Source organism: Schistocerca serialis, chromosome 4, assembly GCF_023864345.2.
Source record: "Schistocerca serialis cubense isolate TAMUIC-IGC-003099 chromosome 4, iqSchSeri2.2, whole genome shotgun sequence".
NCBI classification, from domain to species: domain Eukaryota; kingdom Metazoa; phylum Arthropoda; class Insecta; order Orthoptera; family Acrididae; genus Schistocerca; species Schistocerca serialis.
Window position 1 is genome coordinate 448,160,239 of NC_064641.1, and position 23,789 is coordinate 448,184,027.

A 23,789-nucleotide genomic window follows, 5' to 3' on the forward strand; every position below is an offset into this window, starting at 1 on the left:
ATATACACCCTAATTGTTGGTCAGTGGTCCCATTGTTTTCACAACGTGATCTGCACAATTCTCTGTGGCGTGCTGCTGCTCAGGCAGCGGCGATTTAAACATGAGCACACAATGCTGCCCTGTGTCTGCTTTATGGAATACAAAGGGTTAACTTCTCAGTTCCTTCCTATTTTAGGCTCCTTGCATTAAAAATAATAATATGTTATTTGCTTTCACACATAGATAATAAAATAACAAATCTTCCTCACTGAACGTGACACTAGGAATTGATGAGTTAATTGTACTAGCTTCATTTTATTCTTTTTGATTAAGTATGATTTCAGGGATTGGGTTGCCAGAATTGCTGTATAAATATTTATATGTATATTTATTTGATTCTGTAATATTTTTTAATTTTATTTTATATGGGTGTCTGATGACGCCACGATGGCATGGCTTGGCATGGAATAGTGTGATGTTTTTTTCTCTTTTCAGAAAACAGTTTGCCACAATGAGTGATCCTGAAAGTGACAATAATAATAATAACCACTTTTATGATGAATGGTTACAGAGGAATTCAAGGGGTGCCAAAGGTAGTTCAATTTTTTACTCACAATGCAAAATTTGCGATAAGGATTTCTCCATATCTCATAGTGGATCGAGCAGTAACATCACGCAAATGGAAATGAACATAAAAGGAAACAGCTTTTGAGAAGCACTTTGAACTTAATGACAAATTTTTCTCCAAAATATAATTTCACAGAAATTAGTACAATAACCCTGGCTGAATTAATGGTAACATATCATTGTGTTAAACATAAGATTTCATACTTATTCATGGACTGTGCCATGAAATTGCTTCCTCATATATTGCCTGATTCAGCTATTACAAAAAAAATTTCCTGTGGCAGGACTAAGTCTGGAAGTATATTCAAAGATGTACTTGGCCCCAGAGCTGAAGAAAATCTTCTGGTCATGATGGATATCTTAAAATTTACTTCAGTATCGCAACTGATACATCTAATAAAGGAAATAGAAAAATGCATCCCATTTGTATTCAATATTTTTCTCATGAAGACAGACGTCAAACAAAATTATTGAATTGTTTGAGTGTCCATTCAAAACAGCTAATGCCGTAAGCGATGCTTACACACACACACACACACACACACACACACACACACACACACACACACACATGACCACAGTCTCTGACCGCTGAGGCCCAGAACAGTTTTATCTGCTATACTACTTTTACTAAGTACCATATATGTACATTTTTGATGGCAGTCTGGTTATTTTTGTCACACTGAAAATATGTCATATAGATCTGTACTTTAGAATATTTACATGTATTATAGTAAATTACATAAGAACTTACCAAAACACATTCCACAGAATCCTGTCAGCATTGTAAGTGCAATTACAATACCCATGCTGCCCACACATGTTATGCCAAAAACAGGGAATGAAAATACAAGCACAAGAGCCGTTTGGCCACACATAACCATGAACTGTGTAACTACATGTGAAAATAATATCTCGGTCACTGTGATACCTGAAATGAAGATAATATAATTTAGAAATGACACTTTCACGCTAATGACATGTATGAGATTACTTCTGTTACAAAAATCCATGTGATGATTAAGGAAATAATCAGAAAACAATTATGAAGAAATTGTACAAATACATTACCCATTGAAAGAAAACACTAAAAAACTAGGCCAATTAGATTATTGCTGACAGCTATGCATACAGAAAAATATGAAAATGGATCTTAAGTTTCTTTAAATTTTAAAATTAGTTCTTTCACTGTGGGGCAAATGCATAAGGAGATAGCAACGGATACAGTTGGCAGAAAAACTTTTTCCAAACAGTGTGCCAGTATGGAGCGAAAATTCTACTTTCCTTTTCCTCATCCAGCTAGTTTTCTTTGCTCTCTGTTAAAGGATTTTTTTTACGAAGCTGCCAAATCATGACAAAATACTTATTTCTAAATTTATGTGTTTTGTTACCATGTTGCAATGTTCCTATTGTGGCAGTTAGTAAACAGATACAGTAGATGAATTTATAACTTATGTGGTTATGCAAATTTGTCATAGGGCAATGGATAGGAATAGTGCTCCAGAACCTCATGATACATATCCCACATTGCCACTGAGCAGTTATTTGGCAGGAGAACCTTGTATTTCTATCCCCTGTATATGTAAATAAACAAGTAGCAGTATTTGATATTCGTAACATTAAAAATAATGGTATTAATAGTTCTTAATGAGAAATTTAGTTCACAAAACAGTTTTATAATTGCTGTACCAGTTTCCTAAAGTCACTGGAATGCCTTGTATCTTTGAAGAGTACAATTCTTTCTGAAATTTATGGATTACAGCACATTTTTCAGAAGCAAAACTATATTAGCTTCAAAAAATAAGAATTTTCTAATCTAAAACAGTTTCCATAAATTGATATGTTGTGTTTTAACAAGTTATTGATTAGGTAAGGAATGTGAAGAGAGGACAAAAAAATCAACTAGAAACCCATGTTCTCCTATATTATATTATGTCAGTATATGACAACATTTATTTTGAGGTTGATTAAACTGAAATAAAATTCTTGTACAGTGCACATGATCTATTGCACATAAGGTTTCATTATGGATTTGATTTTAGTACAGGAATTCAAGCAGATGATTACCACATTTAATTATTTGGGAAGGTATGCCACAGTACTTTGGCTAGTAACATTTGTGCATTGACAGCTAATGTCTCATACACAAAAGATTCAATATGCTTCCAAAAATATAATCGAGAAATCCAGTGTCCAGATATGTGTGATTCACTAATGTGTTGATTTTGCATATTGTTGTATTTACATTTTACTGGTCTGCAGTTACTGCAACAAATTTAAAGAATGATAAGATTTTGTAAGAAGATTAAGAACCTTGTCACTTCTAAGAAGTTGGCAAACATTGTGGATTTATAACTTCATCACCAATACTTGAAGCATGCGTACGAATAACGCTGTATGGCACATTTTGACATTTCGTAGAATCGCGTGGAATAATGCTGTATACGGCAGTCTGCATCACCTGCTGTTATAATTAACATGTTCACCATCCGAGGGCAGCACTAAACAGCGACGAGACGCGCAGTTTTCGCGCTTCTGCATGAACAATGCTGTATGTTGCAAGAATGGCGGAGTGCAGCAAGGTGACACTTACCGCAAGTGGTTTGAAACATGCGAATAATGCACGGAAAAGGAAAATTAACATTGGTAGTTGGAAGGATATTAAGAGGAAAAGGCTTCGTGATGCTAGACTGGAATATAAATCATGAAAAGGAAAGGTAGTTTCTGCGAAACAGCCTCCAACACAGGTGAGTGGAATAATGCTGTATGGGTTTTGTATAAAGGTGCATGTCTTTAGAGAAGCATATGTGTCCTGCAAAGTGGCGATGTGCCCTGTAGAGTACATGGCTCTAATGACATGTTATGTGTATCTTCTGAAAACATTACAGTAAAAGTATGTAACGTGAATGAAATTAACTGCAGTTCTGTAGATATCATTGGCGAAAAAAATAGAATACTCAGTCCGAGTAATGCTATATTATTAAAAAAGGATGTGAAATTTGATAATCTAGTTGAATATTAGGTAGTAATAGTAATTGTTTTCGTGATTCAGGATCGTGTATGCAATGCACAAGTGTGCTCAAAAGAAGGATGCAAGGACATAAACCTGGAAATGAAGTTAAAGCTGTACAAAGAATATCATGCCTTAACATACGATTAGCAGTCCATATAAAACTTCCTGGCAGATTAAAACTGTGTGCCCGACCGAGACTTGAACTCGGGACCTTTGCCTTCCGCGGGCAAGTGCTCTACCATCTGAGCTACCGAAGCACGGCTCACACCCGGTTCTCACAGCTTCACCTCTGCCAGTATCTCGTACCCTACCTTCCAAACTTTACAGAAGCTCTCCTGCGAACCTTGCAGAACTAGCACTCCTGAAAGAAAGGATACTCCGGAGACATGGCTTAGCCACAGCCTGGGGGATGTTTCCAGAATGAGATTTTCACTCTGCAGCGGAGTGTGCGCTGATATGAAACTTCCTGGCAGATTAAAAGTGTGTGCCCGACCGAGATTCAAACTCGGGACCTTAATAAAATCCATGGAAGTAGGCAAGCCAGCAAGGCGCAAGAGAGGTAAGACAGACGATACTTCACGAAAACAGGCTACTTTCAAATACAAAGTTTACTCAAGAGAAGTGTGTCAAAAAACATTGCTTGACATATTCTCCATCACCCAGCGACGAATGCAGATACTGCAATGTAAAGTAAAAGGTGGAATAACCACTCCTAAAGACGGTAGAGGAAAATATTGCAATAGGCCACATGCCGTATCGAATAACGACAGGGCTCTTATTTGGCAACACATATCAAGTTTCCCAAAGCAGATGAGCCATTACAGCAGGAATAAACCCTCAAAAGAATGTCTGCACCCCGATCTCAACCTCTGTAGAATGTATCGGTTGTTTACCGAAAAGTCAATAAGCAGGTCATACTATCAAAGTCTGTTTCAAACAGATTTTAATCTGCGTATCGGAACACCTAGATCATATACTTGCTGACTGTGCAACTTGTTGTTTAACAAAATGATTGCAGCTTCAGATGAAATAGAACTGCACAAGATCGAAATTGAGAGTCAGTTGCATCATTGAAGGGCAGACCAAGTATGTGGAAATGAAACAAGTATACAAAGCCCTAAAAAATGATACGGAAATGGCTAAGAGGAATAACAATATACATGTTATGTGTGTTGACCTACAAGGGTTTTACTTTGTCCTACATTGACTCATTCCAATATATTCTACCAGATACAGCTGTCGTCGCATAATTTCACGATTCATGACGTTGGTACTGGAAACATCACCATAAATTTGTGGGATGAATCCACCACAAGGAGAGGTTCAGTCGAAATAGTTTCCTGTCTGCTTAAATTAATGACGCACAATTATGATACGCTTGACGAAGGTATGGAACGAAAACTGATTGTTTGGTCTGACCGCTGTGTCAGGCAGAACAACAGCTGGAGAGTTTTAGCGCTTTATTTCTATGAGATCAGGTGCAAGTATTTTACAGAAATAGATCAGAAGTTTTTATGTTCTGGTCTCAGTTTCCTACCTTGTGACAGGGATTTTGCAGTCATCGAGAAAAGAAAGAAAGTGTCAAAAGTTATGGTTCCTTCAGAATGGAAGCACGTCATTGCTGAGGCCTTTGTCGATCCTTCAAAACTGACCATTCACGAGACGGTGGAAGAATTCAAGGACATAGGATTCATCGAGTTGCTTTTGAAGAAGCCGCCTGCTTTGAAAATTACCGATGTACTTTGGTTGAAGCTGTGTAGTGACGATCCTTGAGATTTAAGCGTGCGCCATACCCACAATGTGCTTCGCCCATGGGAAAGACATTGTATTGTAAAGCATGGTTGTGAATATCAAGTAAAAAATTGTCCATTGCCTTCTGAATTCCGGTTGCTCTATAACGGAACACTGAAAGTACATAAGGAGAAGAAAAGGGATCTATTGGACATGACGAAATATACGGAACCAAAATACAGGCAGTTTTATGAAAACCTGCAGTGTGACAACTGACTATAATGTACTAGATTTGAGCCTAAACTTGATAAACTATTTTTTTTTTTTTTTTAAAAAAAAAAAAGATCAAGCAATTCAGTTTACAATGAATATTATTTAGTATCTTGTTTTAACTCTCTTACTTACTATTTTTGGATTCTAGACACCTTATAATTACAGCAGAGCACTGGCTGATCTGGAATAATGCTGTATATCCATTGCCATACAGCGTTATTCCATTTTAAAACTTACTTTTTTTCAAAAAATCTGTGCTTAGCGCAATTTTAAAAACCAGAAATTAGTATTTTCCACAGGCTGTATGCACAAACAATACATATCTGCTATTGCATTATTATATCGTATTAATTCTCTGGAACTAACAGTTTTTGTCAATTTCCCAACAACTGCAAAATGTGCCATACAGCGTTATTCGTGCGCACGCTTCACTTCTTGTCCATATTTTCATTACAAATTACACTTGACGATATTCTGAAGGGTAGGATGGGAAATCTGATCTGCTCATATGGGTGTTACAGCAGTTTAAGAGGCCATCTGTCATGAACAGTCTCCTTTTAATACTTATAACAAGTTTTCTGCTAATTACTTGTAATTTGCCAGTCCTAAGTTTTGTAGCAACTTCTGTAAAATTAATAGTTGTTGGAATAAACAATGATATGTGAATGGAAGATCATTACTGTGCATTCCAAATGAACCATCATACTAATTTGTGACATACCAAAAAAGGGGAGGGAGTAGAACAGAGAGTGGGTGGATGGGGAAGGGGGGGGGGAGGGGGAAGACAGAAAAACACACACACACACACACACACACACACACACACACACACACACACACACACACAGAGAGAGAGAGAGAGAGAGAGAGAGAGAGAGAGAGAGAGAGAGAGAGAGGGAGAGAGGAGGGGGAGGAGGAGAAGAACAAGTAGAAGAAGGAGGAAGAGGACATGATAGCAGACTGAGGAAAGGAAGCAAAGAGAGTTACTTAGTTTCATGTTCCATGTATCATTTTCACAATAAATTGTTATGATGTGGAATGAGCCATTTTATATTCTCATCGCAAATTAATTTGTCAGTGTGTCTGCATGCTGAACATTTATGAGATTTATTATTTTCTTAAATACAGATTGAGTTAGTAATTCCAACCCACCACCTTTTACACATTACAATAATAGAAATTCTACTATGGGATAGAGGGATTTATTAAGGATGAATTTTTTCAGTTTGTTTTCAAATTTTACTCTGCTGTATGTCAGACATTTTATATCACCGGGTAAGTGAGCAAAAATTTTAGTTGGGTCATTCTGCACCACTTTTATGCTAACGATAATCTTAATGTAGAGTCATAATGTCCGTTTTCCATGTGGTATTGTGATTAAGTACATCATTGTTTCTTTTGAACTGCAGTGGATTATTTACAATAACCTTCATGAGGAAATAAATATACCGGTACCATGAAGGAGTAGTCAAAATGCCCAATCTCTTAAATGAAGTTTACAAGGTGAGCATCACATGTTATTCTTACAGCACATTTTTGAACAATGAAGACCTTCTTTTGTAAAGATGAGTTTCTCCAGAACATTATTCCATATGACATTATTGAATGAAAATATGTAGAATATGTCAACTTACTGATCTGTCTCTCGCCTAGATTTGCAAAGATTCTAAGAGCAAATGTGGCTGGACTAAGTTGTTTTAGAAGTTCCAACATGTGCTTTTTGCAGTTTAAATTCTCATCAGTGTGGATATCTAAGAATTGTCTTACCATGTGTTATAGTTATCACTGGTGTGGCAACCCCACATTTGCAGAACTGAATACATTGCATCTTTTTAAAACTGAGGGTGAGAGCATTTGCAGAAAACCAATCAGTGATACTTTTAAGGACTTGTTTTCCATTTCTTATTTTATTTCTTTCACTTTTACACATATGTCAAGATGGCATCAAGTTCAAATAGTCAGTCACAATACTTGACAAATAAAAGTAAAATTCGTGTAAATAAGTGTTGTAAATGTAACTCATAGATTGAAAAGTGTAATACATATAGTGTAAATATGTGTTTAGCATGCTTTATAACATCAAAAGTGATGGAAAAGAGACATGTGAGAACGGTCAAATTAGACAGCATATCAACAACATCTTACCAGTAAAGTACAATTTCACCTCGAAAAGTCTCAGGACTCTGTTATTGAGGATGGCATGTGTGCAAGGGAATAATGTGTATCAAATGCAAAACTGTGTTTCATTCCACCTGTGTAAATGTGAATTCGAAACAAAAACTTTGGTTATGTATGGAAGACAAATTAGGATTAAATTTGAATAACAAATAGTGTTCTTGTGAAGTTATTAAGGTGCTCATTAATGAAGTGAAAGAACTAAAAAGTCAACTCGATGTTCGTCCTTGACAGAAGTGACAAAATGATAGTGAAATTCAAAGAGAGAAAAAATATGTTGCTAAATCATGTGAAGATCAATGTTGTGTTAAAGAAACTGTGGCGAAAACAAAACAATATATGGTGACTAAAAAGACATTTAAAACAGTGAGAGGCATTTCAAAAGATTGTTCATCAATTAGAAGAACAAGCAACAGGTTTTAAGTTCTTTAAACAGAGGACGGAGATAATATTTCTGCAACTAGGCCTAATGCGAACAGTTTAGTGTTACAGGAGAGGCCGCAAAGCAAACAAACGGTGGTAGGCCTAAAAAATTCATCCTCCCAACATAACACACAAGAAAAGGCTGTAGGTTTAAGTACTGACAAATCCAGTTTCTTAATGACCAAAAAAAGTGTAGACAAGGACATCATCACAAAAGTATCTAAAATTGAGTCTGATAATGATGGATCTGTATTGAAATTATGTGACAGTAACACTATAGACAGAAGTGTAAATATTAATTATGAAAGCAGGGACACTGTGAAACGTAACGTTAATGGAACAAAAAAGATTTTACTGTTGTCAGATGCTTAAGGCAGACATTGTGCTTCAATTTTAAGGGAAACTCTGGAGTCACAGTTCAGTGCATCTGCAATAATCAAACCAAATGTACTGTTTGCGAATGTGATCAAGGATGTATACAAGTTAACAAAAGACTTTACTTTAAATGATGTAATTGTAATTCTTTCAGGCTCAAATGACTATAAAAAAACAGTAACTATCTTATGATTACCACAAAAGATTATGTTCAGTAATTACCAATACCAGAATTGTGATGTGTACAATTCCCTATCATTATGATAAACCAGAAAACAACCTAGCAATCTATACACTAAATAGTGCAATAATGGACTTGGAAGGTGTGTACTCCATTGTCAGTACCTTGGATGTGAATGCTATATTGCACAGAGGGCACTTTATACATCATGGTACTTACTTAAACAGAAGAGGAAAAGCAAACTATGTGCAAACATTGCAATATTAATAAGGTCCTGCTGGAAGTTAAAACATACCTTAAAAACATTGTCACCTACAAAAAGTAGTGAGGACATTAGAGAATTAGGCCTAGCAGTACCAGTAATAGTAGTTTTAAATGAAAAACAAGAAACCACAATGGAAATGTTAAATACACTAGGAACAACAGCAGTAGTACAACCATCAGATGCCACAACAGAACCATTATCAGCAGCAGCAGCAGCAGAAACATCAGCAGACAGTCAAGCCACAGCTTCATCTCATACAGAATTAATCACAATGGAAACTGTGAAATCACCAGGAGCATTAATAGCAACAGTAGGCATAGTCACAACAGTAGCTGACAATCCACCATCAGACATGGCAGAACCACTACCACCACCACCAGCAGCAGCAGCAGCAGCAGATGAATCGGCATCATCACTAATCCCAGTAACAAGACCAAATACTAACAGAGTGAGTAAACGGAAAACAGTGCTTCCCTCCCATCTAAATGATTTTTTAGTGGTAGGCCAAAGGGGGAGGAAGATATCAAGGTAAACAGACTCAAGCACAGATCAGACGGTTTTAATGTCCTTCACTGGAATGTACAATGTTTATCTAATAAGTTGAAAGTAGTGGAAGATGTCATAGAGACTTACCACATAGATACAGTCTGTCTCGTAGAACACTGGTTAAAGGATGATGAAATAGATCTATTCTGCCCTGAGAACTACACCCTAGCTGTCAAATATTGCAGATCTAATAAAAATCATGGTGGGTGGGTGATATTTCTAAAAAAAAAAAAAAAAAAAAAAAAAAGAATTAAATATGGACCAATAGCAAAAGTTAAAACATTATCTTTAGAAATTTTCTGTGAAATTGCAGCTGTTAGATTGTTGTTGTTGTTGTGGTCTTAAGTCCTGAGACTGGTTTGATGCAGCTCTCCATGCTACCGTATCCCGTGCAAGCTTCTTCATCTCCCAGTACTTACTGCAACCTACATCCTTCTGAATCTGCTTAGTGTATTCATCTCTTGGTCTCCCTCTATGATTTTTACCCTCCACGCTGCCCTCCAATGCTAAATTTGTGATCCCCTGATGCCTCAGAACATGTCCTACCAACCGGTCCCTTCTTCTTGTCAAGTTGTGCCACAAACTCCATCTTCTCCCCAATTCTATTCAATACCTCCTCATTAGCTATGTGATCTACCCATCTAACCTTCGGCATTCTTCTGTAGCACCACATTTCGAAAGTTTCTATTCTCTTCTTGTCCAAACTATTTATTGTCCATGTTTCACTTCCATACATGGCTACACTCCGTACAAATACTTTCAGAAACGACTTGCTAACACTTAAACTGCTCTTCCACGTCCTATACAGTTGTTGCTTTGTATTCAACTAAGACTGGAGGCAATTCAACAGATGATTTTGTTAACAAGTTAGTGTCTTTATGTGAGACAGTCTGTAAGTATAAGTGTAGAATAATAATCTGCGGAGATTTCAATTTGAATTTTCAGTTGTCCACTATCTATATAACCTCCACTATCTATATAACTCATATGTAAGTAATTTATTAAATTCTTTTGGTCTTTATATGACAACCACTGAAATAACAAGGCCACATTATAAAGGTACAGGTACCTGTATTGACAATATAGTTGTATCAAATGAGTAAATGCACCTCAAGTCAGAGGTAATTAAGACCTGGTATCTGACCACCAGCCACTATTTCTTAGAACAGGTATAAAAGAAATTGTAACACTGACTCAGTCCACGTGCCAGGAAAGAAAGTATGTGTGGTTAATTATGATAATCTAAATATGTTTAAGTATCATACTGATAAAAGTAATTGGTTGCAGGTTTTGAGAACATGCAATAGATAAAAGGGTGGAAGATCTCATATCAACTCTTTCTGTATATGCTAAGATGTCCTTTCCCATTAAGTTATTAAACAATAAAAAGGCACTTAGAGTAAATAAGGTCCAGGATGAAAAGGTGTTGAAGATCAAGAGGGAGTGTGATCAATATTATGATGTATAGAAGTACAGGTTCTCAAGTAATTAAAAACATGCTCACAGTGAAAAAGTAAAGATTAAGACACGCCTTAAAGGGAGCTGGGTGTAAAAAAATGAAGATATAATACTAACATATGAAAATAAAACACGTGCAATCTGGAAGATCATTAATAGCCGGTGCAATAGGAAAATGACTTCACAGGCTGAAAGCAGTAATCTGCATGCTGCACAGTTAAATACAATCTTCACTGAGAAGGTGCAAGAAATAATAAAGGTGAATGGCACTTTCAATATAACCACTGACCACAATTATTACCTGAGAAACACCACAAAGCCTGAAAGTGCATTTAGCTTTAAACTGGTCAAGGTACGGGATGTTACTAATATAGTGAAAAAAATGAAGAACACTTTCAGTAATGATGTTTGTGGTTTAAGTTCAGCCACGTTAAAGTGTGATTCAGTTCAATTGCCAGAATTGATAACACATGTAGTAAATACATATATATTGGAGGCTCAGTTCCCAAAGGCACTAAAGTTTGTTAAAGTCACTCCAATACACAAAAAAGGCAGCCTCTCAAGTTGTGATAATTGTCTAAAGCGACAGAAGCTAAACTAAATATTCAAATAGTAAAATACTTTGAAGAAAACAAAATCTTCACTGATAGTCAATTTGGCTTCAGATCAGAGTTAGGAACTGTTAAATCTGCCTTATCACTTTTAACAAAATGTGTGAAGCAACTAGAAAGCAAGCTAGTGGTTCAGAATAAACTCTTTTATTTATCAAAAGCTTTCGGCACTGTGTCTCATGAAATCTTATTGAACAAACTGCAATTCTATGGCTTTACAGGGAGTGCTCTGGAACTGATAAGACTTATCTAAATGACAGAGTGCAGAAGGTGGTTTTTAATGGTGCAGAATCACGAATTACTTACCTGTGGACATGGGTGTCCCACAAGGTTCTGTACTTGGCCCAAGTCTATTTATTACTTATGTAAATGACTTACTATGTAACACAGTTGGGCTGTCAACTAGGACTTATTTAGTTGCAGACGATCTTGCAGTATGTATAGCTGCGGAAACAGCACAGAAGGTGAAATATGAAGCAGACCAGTGTGCTGTCAAAGTTGAAAACTGGTGTAAAGCTAATTCCGTTTTTGTCAACCGAAAAAAAAAAAAGACCTGTATGCATTGTGGAATAATAACACTGAATTTGAGCAGAGCTCAAACGCTGTTAATTACATTGGAATTCCAATTGATTCAAAATTATCCTGGAGCAGCCATATAGAAAAAGTGGGAAGCAACATTAGCAAAGGAATATTTGCTCTAAGGAAGCTTCATGTGGTTCATGGTGTGGGATCCTGTAGTCATGTCCTAGTTCATGAACCACGGGCAACGTATGAGTGGACAAGTAAGTGGTCCCCACAGTCGGGATACCAGTTACTTTGGAATAAGGCTGGGCATCTCGGACATATTCTGAGTCGTGTCACCTTTGTGCTCATATGGCAAAGACTACCAAATCCACCGGTTAGTCCCTCAACCGTTACGGGTAAAACCCAATGGGACTCGGGGCAAGTAAGGCTAGCAACCTGCTTCCCTGGTACTTTAAATATGATGCTGGCAACAATCAGAGCAAAATGCCTCGGACCTTTGGAGGTGACAGAGTCCCACCTCTAACTGACAAACCAGGGAATCCTAAAATACGACTTGGCAAACAAATGGTAATGAGATGGGGAGCTATTAATATCAATGGGGGCTACTCTGGGAAGAAGAGCTGGCAGAGGCTGCAAGTAAGATGGGGCTGGACGTTTTAGCTGTTAGTGACATTCGGGTAAGGGGTGAGAAAGAAGAGGAAGTGGGAGAATACAAGGTCTACCTGTCAGGAGTCAAAGCAGGAATAACACAATGGGGTGTAGGGCTTTACATCAGGAAAGAAATGGAACCCAGCATAGTTGCAATAAGGTATGTAAACGAACGACTGATGTGGATAGATTTGACAGTGTCTAGCAAGAAAATTAGGATTGTGTCAGTATATTCGCACTGTGAAGAGACAGATCAAGATAAGATGGATAGTTTTTATGATGCACTCAGTGATGTAGTTGTTAGAGTAAAGGACAAGGACAGCGTTCTGCTCATGGGTGATTTTAATGCCAGGACTGGAAATCGAACAGAAGGGTATGAACAGGTTATGGGTAAATTTGGAGAGGATATGGAGGCCAACAGGAACGGGAAACAACTCTTGGATTTCTGTGCCAGTATGGGCTTAGTGATCACAAACTCCTTTTTTAAACATAAGAACATGGATATGTGTGTGTGTGCGAGTGTATACCCGTCCTTTTTTCCCCCTAAGGTAAGTCTTTCCGCTCCCGGGATTGGAATGACTCCTTACCCTCTCCCTTAAAACCCACATCCTTTCGTCTTTCCCTCTCCTTCCCTCTTTCCTGATGAGGCAACAGTTTGTTGCGAAAGCTTGAATTTTGTGTGTATGTTTGTGTTTGTTTGTGTGTCTGTCGACCTGCCAGCACTTTCATTTGGTAATTCACTACATCTTTGTTTTTAGATATATAAGAACATTCACCGGTATACTTGGAAGGCAGGGGAACCAGATCTGTCATTGACTATATAATAACAGATCAGGAATTCAGGAAGGCTGTGAGGGACACATGTGTATTCAGGGGATTCTTTGATGACACTGATCATTATTTAATCTGCAGTGAAATTGGGACTGTGAGGCCGAAAGTGCAGGAGGTCAGGTCCGTATGTAGGAGGATAAGAGTGGAGAAACTTCAGGATAAGGAAATTAGGCACAAGTACATAACAGCGATCTCAGAAAGGTACCAGTTAGTTGAATGTAGTCAATTACAGTCACTGGAAAAGGAATGGACAAGGTACAGGGACACAGTACTAGAAGTGGCTAAAGAATGTCTTGGAACAGTAGTATGTAAAAGTAGGATGAAGCAAACAGCTTGGTGGAATGACACAGTCAAGGCAGCCTGTAAAAGGAAAAAGAAGGCGTACCAAAAATGGCTACATACTAGAACTCGGGTAGACAGAGAAAGTTATGTTGAAGAAAGAAACAAAGCCAAACAGATAATTGCAGCATCCAAGAAGAAATCTTGGGAAGACTTTGGAAACAGGTTGGAGACTATGGGTCAAGCTGCTGGAAAACCACTCTGGAGTGTAATTAGCAGTCTTTGAAAGGGAGGTAAGAAGGAAATGACAAGTATTTTGGACAGGTCAGGCAAACTGCTGGTGAATCCTGAGGATGCCTTGGGCAGATGGAGGGAATATGTTGAAGAATTGCTCAATGTAGGTGAAAATACAATCAGTAATGTTTCAGATTTTGAGGCAGAATGGGATAGGAATGATGATGGAAATAGGATCACATTTGAGGAAGTGGAGAAAATACAATCAGTAATGTTTCAGATTTTGAGGCAGAATGGGATAGGAATGATGATGGAAATAGGATCACATTTGAGGAAGTGGAGAAAATGGTCAATAGATTGCAGTGCAATAAAGCAGCTGGGGTGGATGAAATTAAGTCAGAACTCATCAAATACAGTGGAATGTCAGGTCTTAAATGGCTACACAGGATAATTGAAATGGCCTGGGAGTCGGGACAGGTTCCATCAGACTGGACAAAAGCAGTAATCACATCTGCAGTGAAATTGGGACTGTGAGGCCGAAAGTGCAGGAGGTCAGGTCCGTATGTAGGAGGATAAGAGTGGAGAAACTTCAGGATAAGGAAATTAGGCACAAGTACATAACAGCGATCTCAGAAAGGTACCAGTTAGTTGAATGTAGTCAATTACAGTCACTGGAAAAGGAATGGACAAGGTACAGGGACACAGTACTAGAAGTGGCTAAAGAATGTCTTGGAACAGTAGTATGTAAAAGTAGGATGAAGCAAACAGCTTGGTGGAATGACACAGTCAAGGCAGCCTGTAAAAGGAAAAAGAAGGCGTACCAAAAATGGCTACATACTAGAACTCGGGTAGACAGAGAAAGTTATGTTGAAGAAAGAAACAAAGCCAAACAGATAATTGCAGCATCCAAGAAGAAATCTTGGGAAGACTTTGGAAACAGGTTGGAGACTATGGGTCAAGCTGCTGGAAAACCACTCTGGAGTGTAATTAGCAGTCTTTGAAAGGGAGGTAAGAAGGAAATGACAAGTATTTTGGACAGGTCAGGCAAACTGCTGGTGAATCCTGAGGATGCCTTGGGCAGATGGAGGGAATATGTTGAAGAATTGCTCAATGTAGGTGAAAATACAATCAGTAATGTTTCAGATTTTGAGGCAGAATGGGATAGGAATGATGATGGAAATAGGATCACATTTGAGGAAGTGGAGAAAATGGTCAATAGATTGCAGTGCAATAAAGCAGCTGGGGTGGATGAAATTAAGTCAGAACTCATCAAATACAGTGGAATGTCAGGTCTTAAATGGCTACACAGGATAATTGAAATGGCCTGGGAGTCGGGACAGGTTCCATCAGACTGGACAAAAGCAGTAATCACACCAATCTTTAAACATGGAAACAGAAAAGATTGTAACAACTACAGAGGTATCTCTTTAATCAGCGTTGTGGGTAAAATCTTCTCAGGTATTGTTGAAAGGAAAGTGCGAGTATTAGTTGAGGACCAATTGGATGAAAATCAGTGTGGGTTTAGGCCTCTTAGAGGTTGTCAGGACCAGATCTTTAGATTACGGCAAATAATGGAGAAGTGTTATGAGTGGAACAGGGAATTGTATCTATGCTTTATAGATCTAGAAAAGGCATATGACCGGGTTCCTAGGAGGAAGTTATTGTCTGTTCTACGAGATTATGGAATAGGAGGCAAACTTTTGCAAGCAATTAAAGGTCTTTACATGGATAGTCAGGCAGCAATTAGAGTTGACGGTAAATTGAGTTCATGGTTCAGAGTAGTTTCAGGGGTAAGACAAGGCTGCAACCTGTCTCCACTGTTGTTCATATTATTTATGGATCATATGTTGAAAACAATAGACTGGCTGGGTGAGATTAAGATATGTGAACACAAAATAAGCAGTCTTGCATATGCGGATGACTTAGTTGTGATGGCAGATTCGATTGAAAGTTTGCAAAGTAATATTTCAGAGCTAGATCAAAAATGTAAGGACTATGGTATGAAGATTAGCATCTTCAAAGCGAAAGTAATGTCAGTGGGAAGGAAATATAAATGGATTGAGTGCCAAATAGGAGGAACAAAGTTAGAACAGGTGGACGGTTTCAAGTACTTAGGATGCAATTTCTCACAGGATGGTAACATAGTGAAAGAACTGGAAATGAGGTGTACCAAAGCTAATGCAGTGAGCGCTCAGCTACGATCTACTCTTTTCTGCAAGAAGGAAGTCAGTACCAAGACTAAGTTATCTGTGCACCGTTCAATCTTTCGACCAACTTTGTTGTATGGGAGTGAAAGCTGGGTGGATTCAGGGTACCTTATCAACAAGGTTGAGGTTACGGATATGAAAGTAGCTAGGATGATTGCAGGTACTAGTAGATGGGAACAATGGCAGGAGGGTGTCCACAATGAGGAAATCAAAGAAAAACTGGGAATGAACTCTAGAGATTTAGCAGTCAGGGCGAACAGGCTTAGATGGTGGGGTCATGTTACACACATGGGAGAAGCAAGGTTACCTAAGAGACTCATGGGTTCAGCAGTAGAGGGTAGGAGGAGTCGGGGCAGACCAAGGAGAAGGTACCTGGATATTTGAAGTAATAGGTTTAACATCAGAAGAGGCACCAATGTTAGCACTGAATAGGGGATCATGGAGGAATTTTATAAAGGGGCTATGCTCCAGACTGAACGCTGAAAGGCATAATCAGTCTTCAATGATGATGATGATGATGAGGAAGCTTCATCTTTGTCTAAATGTGTCAGCGCTTAAAGTGGTTTATTTTGCTTTATTACACAGTCAAATTTTCTACGGCACAATAATGTGCAGAAATCAAAGCAAGGCAGCTAATGTCTTCAAACTACAAAAGAAGGCAATAAGACTGATATGTAGCTTGGCACGCAGAGCTCACTGTATGCCAAGCTTTAAAAAATTACAGATTATGACCCTACCATCAATATTTATACTACAGTGTGTAATGAATATTAAGGAAAACTATTCCTGTTATCAACAGTATGACATGTGACATAATTATAACACAAGAAACAAGCAGGACATAGTTTCTTTCCAATGTAACTATAAAAATACACAAAAGTGCTTCCTATACAAGTCCAAAAAATTTTTAATGCCATACCCCAATATATCACAGATCTTCCAATTCAACAATTAAAAAAAGTAAAAGAATTTCTTCTTGAGCTGAGCATTTATAAAACTGATGAACTTTTAAGAGAGGCAAAGAATATGGTATGACTACACTTTATGTGATCAGTTTGTATATGCTTCTATATCTGAGTAAGTCTGTAATTGGCTAAATTTGCTATGCAATATCAGTTTGTACTAGACGTTTCTCTGTTTTGTATTTGTGTAAAGGTACTATAATTACTTTTGGAATATTTATATTGTGTAATATTTTTCTTGTTTTTGTAATTATTTGTGTAACATTTATATACTGTGTAATATTGACTTTCCTAATGTCTCAGATGATCTCTCTGGTCTCTCCAACAATCAAAATCAAATCAAATATGTATGCTTTGACTGATTACAATACTAGTGTCATCAGCAAAATGTACTATGTCTACTTTTTGTACATTAGATGAAAGATCGTTTACATACATGAGGAACTATTGTGGACCTAGTATTGAGCCTTGGGGACCCCATACATGACTGCTCCACAGTCAGAATAATGTCCCTAGACTACCTTGGTTGAACTACTAAGTGCAGCTTTCTGCATTCTTTTGGTTAGATACAACGTTATTCATTGGTTAACTGTACAATCAATCCCATAAAACTTCAATTTATCTAGGAAAGATATGAAACAATTTCAGAGACTTTACTGGTCTCATTGTTGTTCTTGTTGTTGTGGCCTTCAGTCCGGAGACTGGTTGGATGCAGCTCTCCATGCTACTCTACCCTGTGCAAGTTTCTTCATCTCCCAGTACCAACTGCAGCCTACATCCTTCTGAATCTGCTTAGTGTACTCATCTCTTGGTCTCCCTCTACGATTTTTACCCTCCAAGCTGCCCTCCAGTACTAAATTGGTGATCCCTTCATTCCTCAGAGTGTGTCGTACCAACCAATCCCTTCTTCTAGTCAAGTTGTGTCACAAGCTTCTCTTCTCCCCAATTCTATTCAATACCACCTCATTAGTTATGTGATCTACCCATCTAATCTTCAGCATTCTTCTGTAGCACCACATTTTGAAAGCCTCTATTCTATTCTTGTCCAAACTATTTACGTCCGTGTTTCACTTCCATACAAGGCTACACTCCATACAAATACTTCCAGAAAAGACTTCCTGACCCTTAAATCTATACATGATGTTAACAAATTTCTCTTCTTCAGAAACACTTTCCTTGCCATTGCCAGTCTACATTTTATATCCTCTCTACTTCGAACATCATCAATTATTTTGCTCCCCAAATAGCAAAGCTCCTTTACTACTTTAAGTGTCTCATTTCCTTATCTAATTCCCTCAGCATCACCCAACTTAATTCAACTACATTCCATTATCCTCGTTTTGCTTTTGTTGATGTTCATCTTATACCCTCCTTTCAAGACACTGTCCATTCCATTCAACAGCTCTTCCAAGTCCATCACTGACTCTGACAGAATTACAATGTCATTGGCAAACCTCAAAGTTTTTATTTCTTCTTCATGGATTTTAATACCTACTCCGAACTTTTCTTTTGTTTCCTGTAGTGCTGGCTCAATATACAGATTGAATAGCATCGGGGAGAGGGTACAACCCTGTCTCTCTCCCTTCTCAACCACTGCTTCCCTTTCATGTCCCTCGACTCTTATAGCTGCCATCTGCTTTCTGTACAAATTGTAAATAGCCTTTTGCTCCCTGTATTTTACCCCTGCCACCTTCAGAATTTGAAAGAGAGTATTCCAGTCAACATTGTCAAAAGCTTTCTCTAAGCCTACAAATGCTAGAAACATAGGTTTGCCTTTCCTTAATCTTTCTTCTAAGCTAAGTCATAGGGTCAGTATTGCCTCACGTGTTCCAACATTTCTATGGAATCCAAACTGATCTTCCCCGTGGTCGGCTGCTACTAGTTTTTCCATTTGTCTGCAAAGAATTTGCGTTAGTATTTTGCAGCTGTGACTTATTAAACTGATAGTTCGGTAATTTTCACATCTGTCAACATTTGCTTTCTTTGGGATTGCAATTATTATAGTCTTCTTGAAGTCTGAGGGAATTTCACCTGTCTCATACATCTTGCTCACCAGATGGTAGAGTTTTGTCAGGACTGGCTCTCCCAAGGCTGTCAGTAGTTCTAATGGAATGTTGTCTACTCCCAGGGCCTTGTTTCGACTTAGGTCTTTCAGTGCTCTGTCAAACTCTTCATGCAGTATCATATCTCCCATTTCATCTTCATCTACCTCCTCTTCCATTTCCATAATATTGTCCTCAAGAACATAGCCCCTGTATAGACCCTCTATATACTCCTTCCACCTTTCTGCTTTCCCTTCTTTGCTTAGAATTACGTTTCCATCTGAGTTCTTGATATTCATGCAAGTGGTTCTCTTTTCTCCAAAGGTCACTTTAATTTTCCTGTAGGCAGTATCTATCTTCCCCTCGTGAGATAAGCCTCTACATCTTCACATTTGTCCTCTAGCCATGCCCGCTTAGCCATTTTGCACTTCCTGTCGATCTCGTTTTTGAGACGTTTATTTTCCTTTTTGCCTTCTTCACTTACTGCATTTTTGTATTTTCTTCTTTCATCAATTAAATTCAGTATCTCTTCTGTTACCCAAGTATATCTACTAGCCCTCGTCTTTTTACCTACTTTATCCTCTGCTGCCTTCACTATTTCATTCCTCAAAGCTAACCATTATTCTTCTATTGTATTTCTTTCCCCAATTCCTGTCAATTGTTCCCTTATGCTCTCCCTGAAACTCTGTACAACCTCTGGTTTAGTCAGTTTATCCATGTCCCATCTCCTTAAATTCCCACATTTTTGCAGTTTCTTCAGTTTTAATCTACAGTTCATAACCAATAGATTGTGGTCAGAGTCCACATCTGCCCCTGGAAATGTCTTACAATTTAAAATCTGGTTCCTAAATCTCTGTCTTACCATTATATAATCTATCTGAAACCTTCTAGTATCTCCAGGGTTCTTCCATGTATACAACCTTCTTTCATGATTCTTGAACCAAGTGTTAGCTATGATTAAGTTATGCTCTGTGCAAAATTCTACCAGACAGCTTCCTCTTTCATTTCTTAGCCCCAATCCATAATCACCTACTACGTTTCCTTCTCTTCCTTTTCCTACTGTCAAATTCCAATAACCCATGACTATAAATTTTTATCTCCCTTCACTACCTGAATAATTTCTTTTATCTCATCATACATTTCATCAATTTCTTCATCATTTGCAGAGCTAGTTGGTATATAAACTTGTACTACTGTAGTAGGCGTGGGTTTCATGTCTATCTTGGCCACAATAATGCGTTCACTATGCTGTTTGCAGTAGCTTACCCGCACTTCTATTTTTTTATTCATTATTAAACCTACTCCTGCATTACCCCTATTTGATTTTGTATTTATAACCCTGTATTCACCTGACCAAAAGTCTTGCTCCTCCTGCCACCGAACTTCACTAATTCCCACTTTATCTAACTTTAACCTATACATTTCCCTTTTTAAATTTTCTAACCTACCTGCCCGATTAAGGGATCTGACATTCCACGCTCCGATCTGTAGAACGCCAGTTTATCTTTATCCTGATAACGACATCCTCGCCCGGAGATCCGAATGGGGGACTATTTTACCTCCGGAATATTTTGCCCAAGAGGACGCCATCATCATTTAATCATACAGTAAAGCTGCATGCCCTCGGTAAAAATTACGGCTGTAGTTTCCCCTTGCTTTCAGCCATTTGCAGTACCACAACAGCAAGGCCGTTTTGGATAGTGTTACAGGGCCAGATCAGTCAATCATCCAGACTGTTGCCCCTGCACCTACTGAAAAGGATGCTGCCCCTCTTCAGGAACCACATTTTGTCTGGCCTCTTAACAGATACCCCTCCGTTGTGGTTGCACTTATGTTATGGCTATCTGTATCGTTGAGGCATGCAAGCCTCCCCACCAACGGCAAGGTCCATGGTTCATGGGGGGGCTGGTCTCATACAGGTATGATTTTATGTATGTAGACTGATGCGGTGAGTGAAAATGTGTACCAAGGCCAGGAATCAAACCTAGATCTCCTGCTTAGTAGGCAGGTGTATGAGCCACTAAGCCACCTTGGCACAGCAGTTCACACAATTACATGGATTACCCTGGCACACCTACCTCCTCAATCTAAATTCTCACTGATGCCCCTATCTACTTTAAATTTTCCCTTATAAATTAACAGAATTGCTGAGGCTCTCCATGTTCTGGAATAGCACTTCAGTATTGAACTAAATGGGGAATATAGCCTGAAACCCAGTTCCAGGTACTAATTATAGAAATGAAATGACACAATTTCAGAGACTGGTCTCATACAGATGTGATTTTATGTATATGGACTGAAGTGGTGAGTGAAAATGTGTACCAAAGCCAGGAATCGAACCCGGGTCTCCTCAATCGAAATTCTCACTGCCGCCCGAGTCTACTTTAGATACTCCTTGCACATGAACAGAATTGCCGAGGCTCTCCATGTTCTCGAATAGTGCCTCAGCATCAAATGTAAATGGAGCTCCAGCCTGGCACCCAGTTTTTCACGCTGGGTTCCCCATCTACTTTCGATGTTAGGGTGCTAGACCAAAACATGGAGGGCCTCGGCAATTCTGTTCATGTGTAAAGGGGAATTTAAGGTAAACTGGAGCAGCAGTGAGAATTTGGATCGAGGATGGAGGCACAGCAGGGTAATCCATGCAACTGTGTGAAGTGCTAAGGTGGCTTAGTGGTGAACACATCTGCCTAGAAAGCAGAGATTCAAGTTCCATTTCCAGCCTCAGTACACATTTTTACTTGCCACTTCAGTCTATAAACATAAAATTTATCTAGGAGAATACCATGATTCACATCATCAAATGCCTTACATTGGTCACAAAAAATACCAACTGGCACTATTTTATTATTTAATCCTTGGAAAATTTGGTAAGATAGCATGTAAATGGCATTCTTAGTAGAGCAGCTGTTCTGTAATGCAAAGAGCATATTATTGCTACTCAGATGAGATACTATTATAGAATATATCATCTTCTCAGGGGTTTAACAATGGCATATTTCAGTCTCTGTGGAAAAACACCTAGAGTTAGTGATGTATTACATATTTCAGATGACATTGGGTTCATCATATGGGAACAAATCTTTCTACATCTACATCTACATCTATACTCCGCGAGCCACCTTACGGTGTGTGGCGGAGGGTACTTATTGTACCACTATCTGATCCCCCCTTCCCTGTTCCATTCACGAATTGTGCGTGGAAAGAACGACTGCTTGTAAGTCTCCGTATTTGCTCTAATTTCTCGGATCTTTTCGTTGTGATCATTACGCGAGATATATGTGGGCGGTAGTAATATGTTGCCCATCTCTTCCCGGAATGTGCTCTCTCGTAATTTCGATAATAAACCTCTCCGTATTGCGTAACGCCTTTCTTGAAGTGTCCGCCACTGGAGCTTGTTCAGCATCTCCGTAACGCTCTCGCGCTGACTAAATGTCCCCATGACGAATCGCGCTGCTTTTCGCTGGATCATGTCTATCTCTTCTATTAATCCAACCTGGTAAAGGTCCCATACTGATGAGCAATACTCAAGAATCGGACGAACAAGCGTTTTGTAAGCTACTTCTTTCGTCGATGAGTCACATTTTCTTAGAATTCTTCCTATGAATCTCAACCTGGCGCCTGCTTTTCCCACTATTTGTTTTATGTGATCATTCCACTTCAGATCGCTCCGGATAGTAACTCCTAAGTATTTTACGGTCGTTACCGCTTCCAATGATTTACCACCTATGGCATAATCGTACTGGAATGGATTTCTGCCCCTATGTATGCGCATTATATTACATTTATCTACGTTTAGGGAAAGCTGCCAGCTGTCGCACCATGCATTAATCCTCTGCAGGTCCTCCTGGAGTACGTACGAGTCTTCTGATGTTGCTACTTTCTTGTAGACAACCGTGTCATCTGCAAGCCTCACGGAGCTACCGATGTTGTCAACTAAGTCATTTATGTATATTGTAAACAATAAAGGTCCTATCACGCTTCCCTGCGGTACTCCCGAAATTACCTCTACATCTGCAGATTTTGAACCGTTAAGAATGACATGTTGTGTTCTTTCTTCTAGGAAATCCTGAATCCAATCACAAACCTGGTCCGATATTCCGTAAGCTCGTATTTTTTTCACTAAACGTAAGTGCGGAACCGTATCAAATGCCTTCCTGAAGTCCAGGAATACGGCATCAATCTGCTCGCCAGTGTCTACGGCACTGTGAATTTCTTGGGCAAATAGGGCGAGCTGAGTTTCACATGATCTCTGTTTGCGGAATCCATGTTGGTTATGATGAAGGAGATTTGTATTATCTAAGAACGTCATAATACGAGAACACAAAACATGTTCCATTATTCTACAACAGATTGACGTAAGCGAAATAGGCCTATAATTATTCGCATCTGATTTATGACCCT

At 38.6% G+C, this 23,789-nt stretch overlaps 1 protein-coding gene across 2 annotated transcripts in view; it reads right to left on the bottom strand.

The window, feature by feature from the left end:
- Positions 1-23,789, bottom strand: part of LOC126475084 (ABC transporter G family member 23) — a 380,919-nt gene that overhangs the window by 14,352 nt on the left and 342,778 nt on the right. For both annotated transcript variants that reach the window (XM_050102651.1, XM_050102650.1), the window contains one exon: positions 1,361-1,537. In XM_050102651.1, the coding sequence (XP_049958608.1) occupies positions 1,361-1,537 (177 nt within the window). The remainder of the gene's footprint in view (positions 1-1,360; positions 1,538-23,789) is intronic.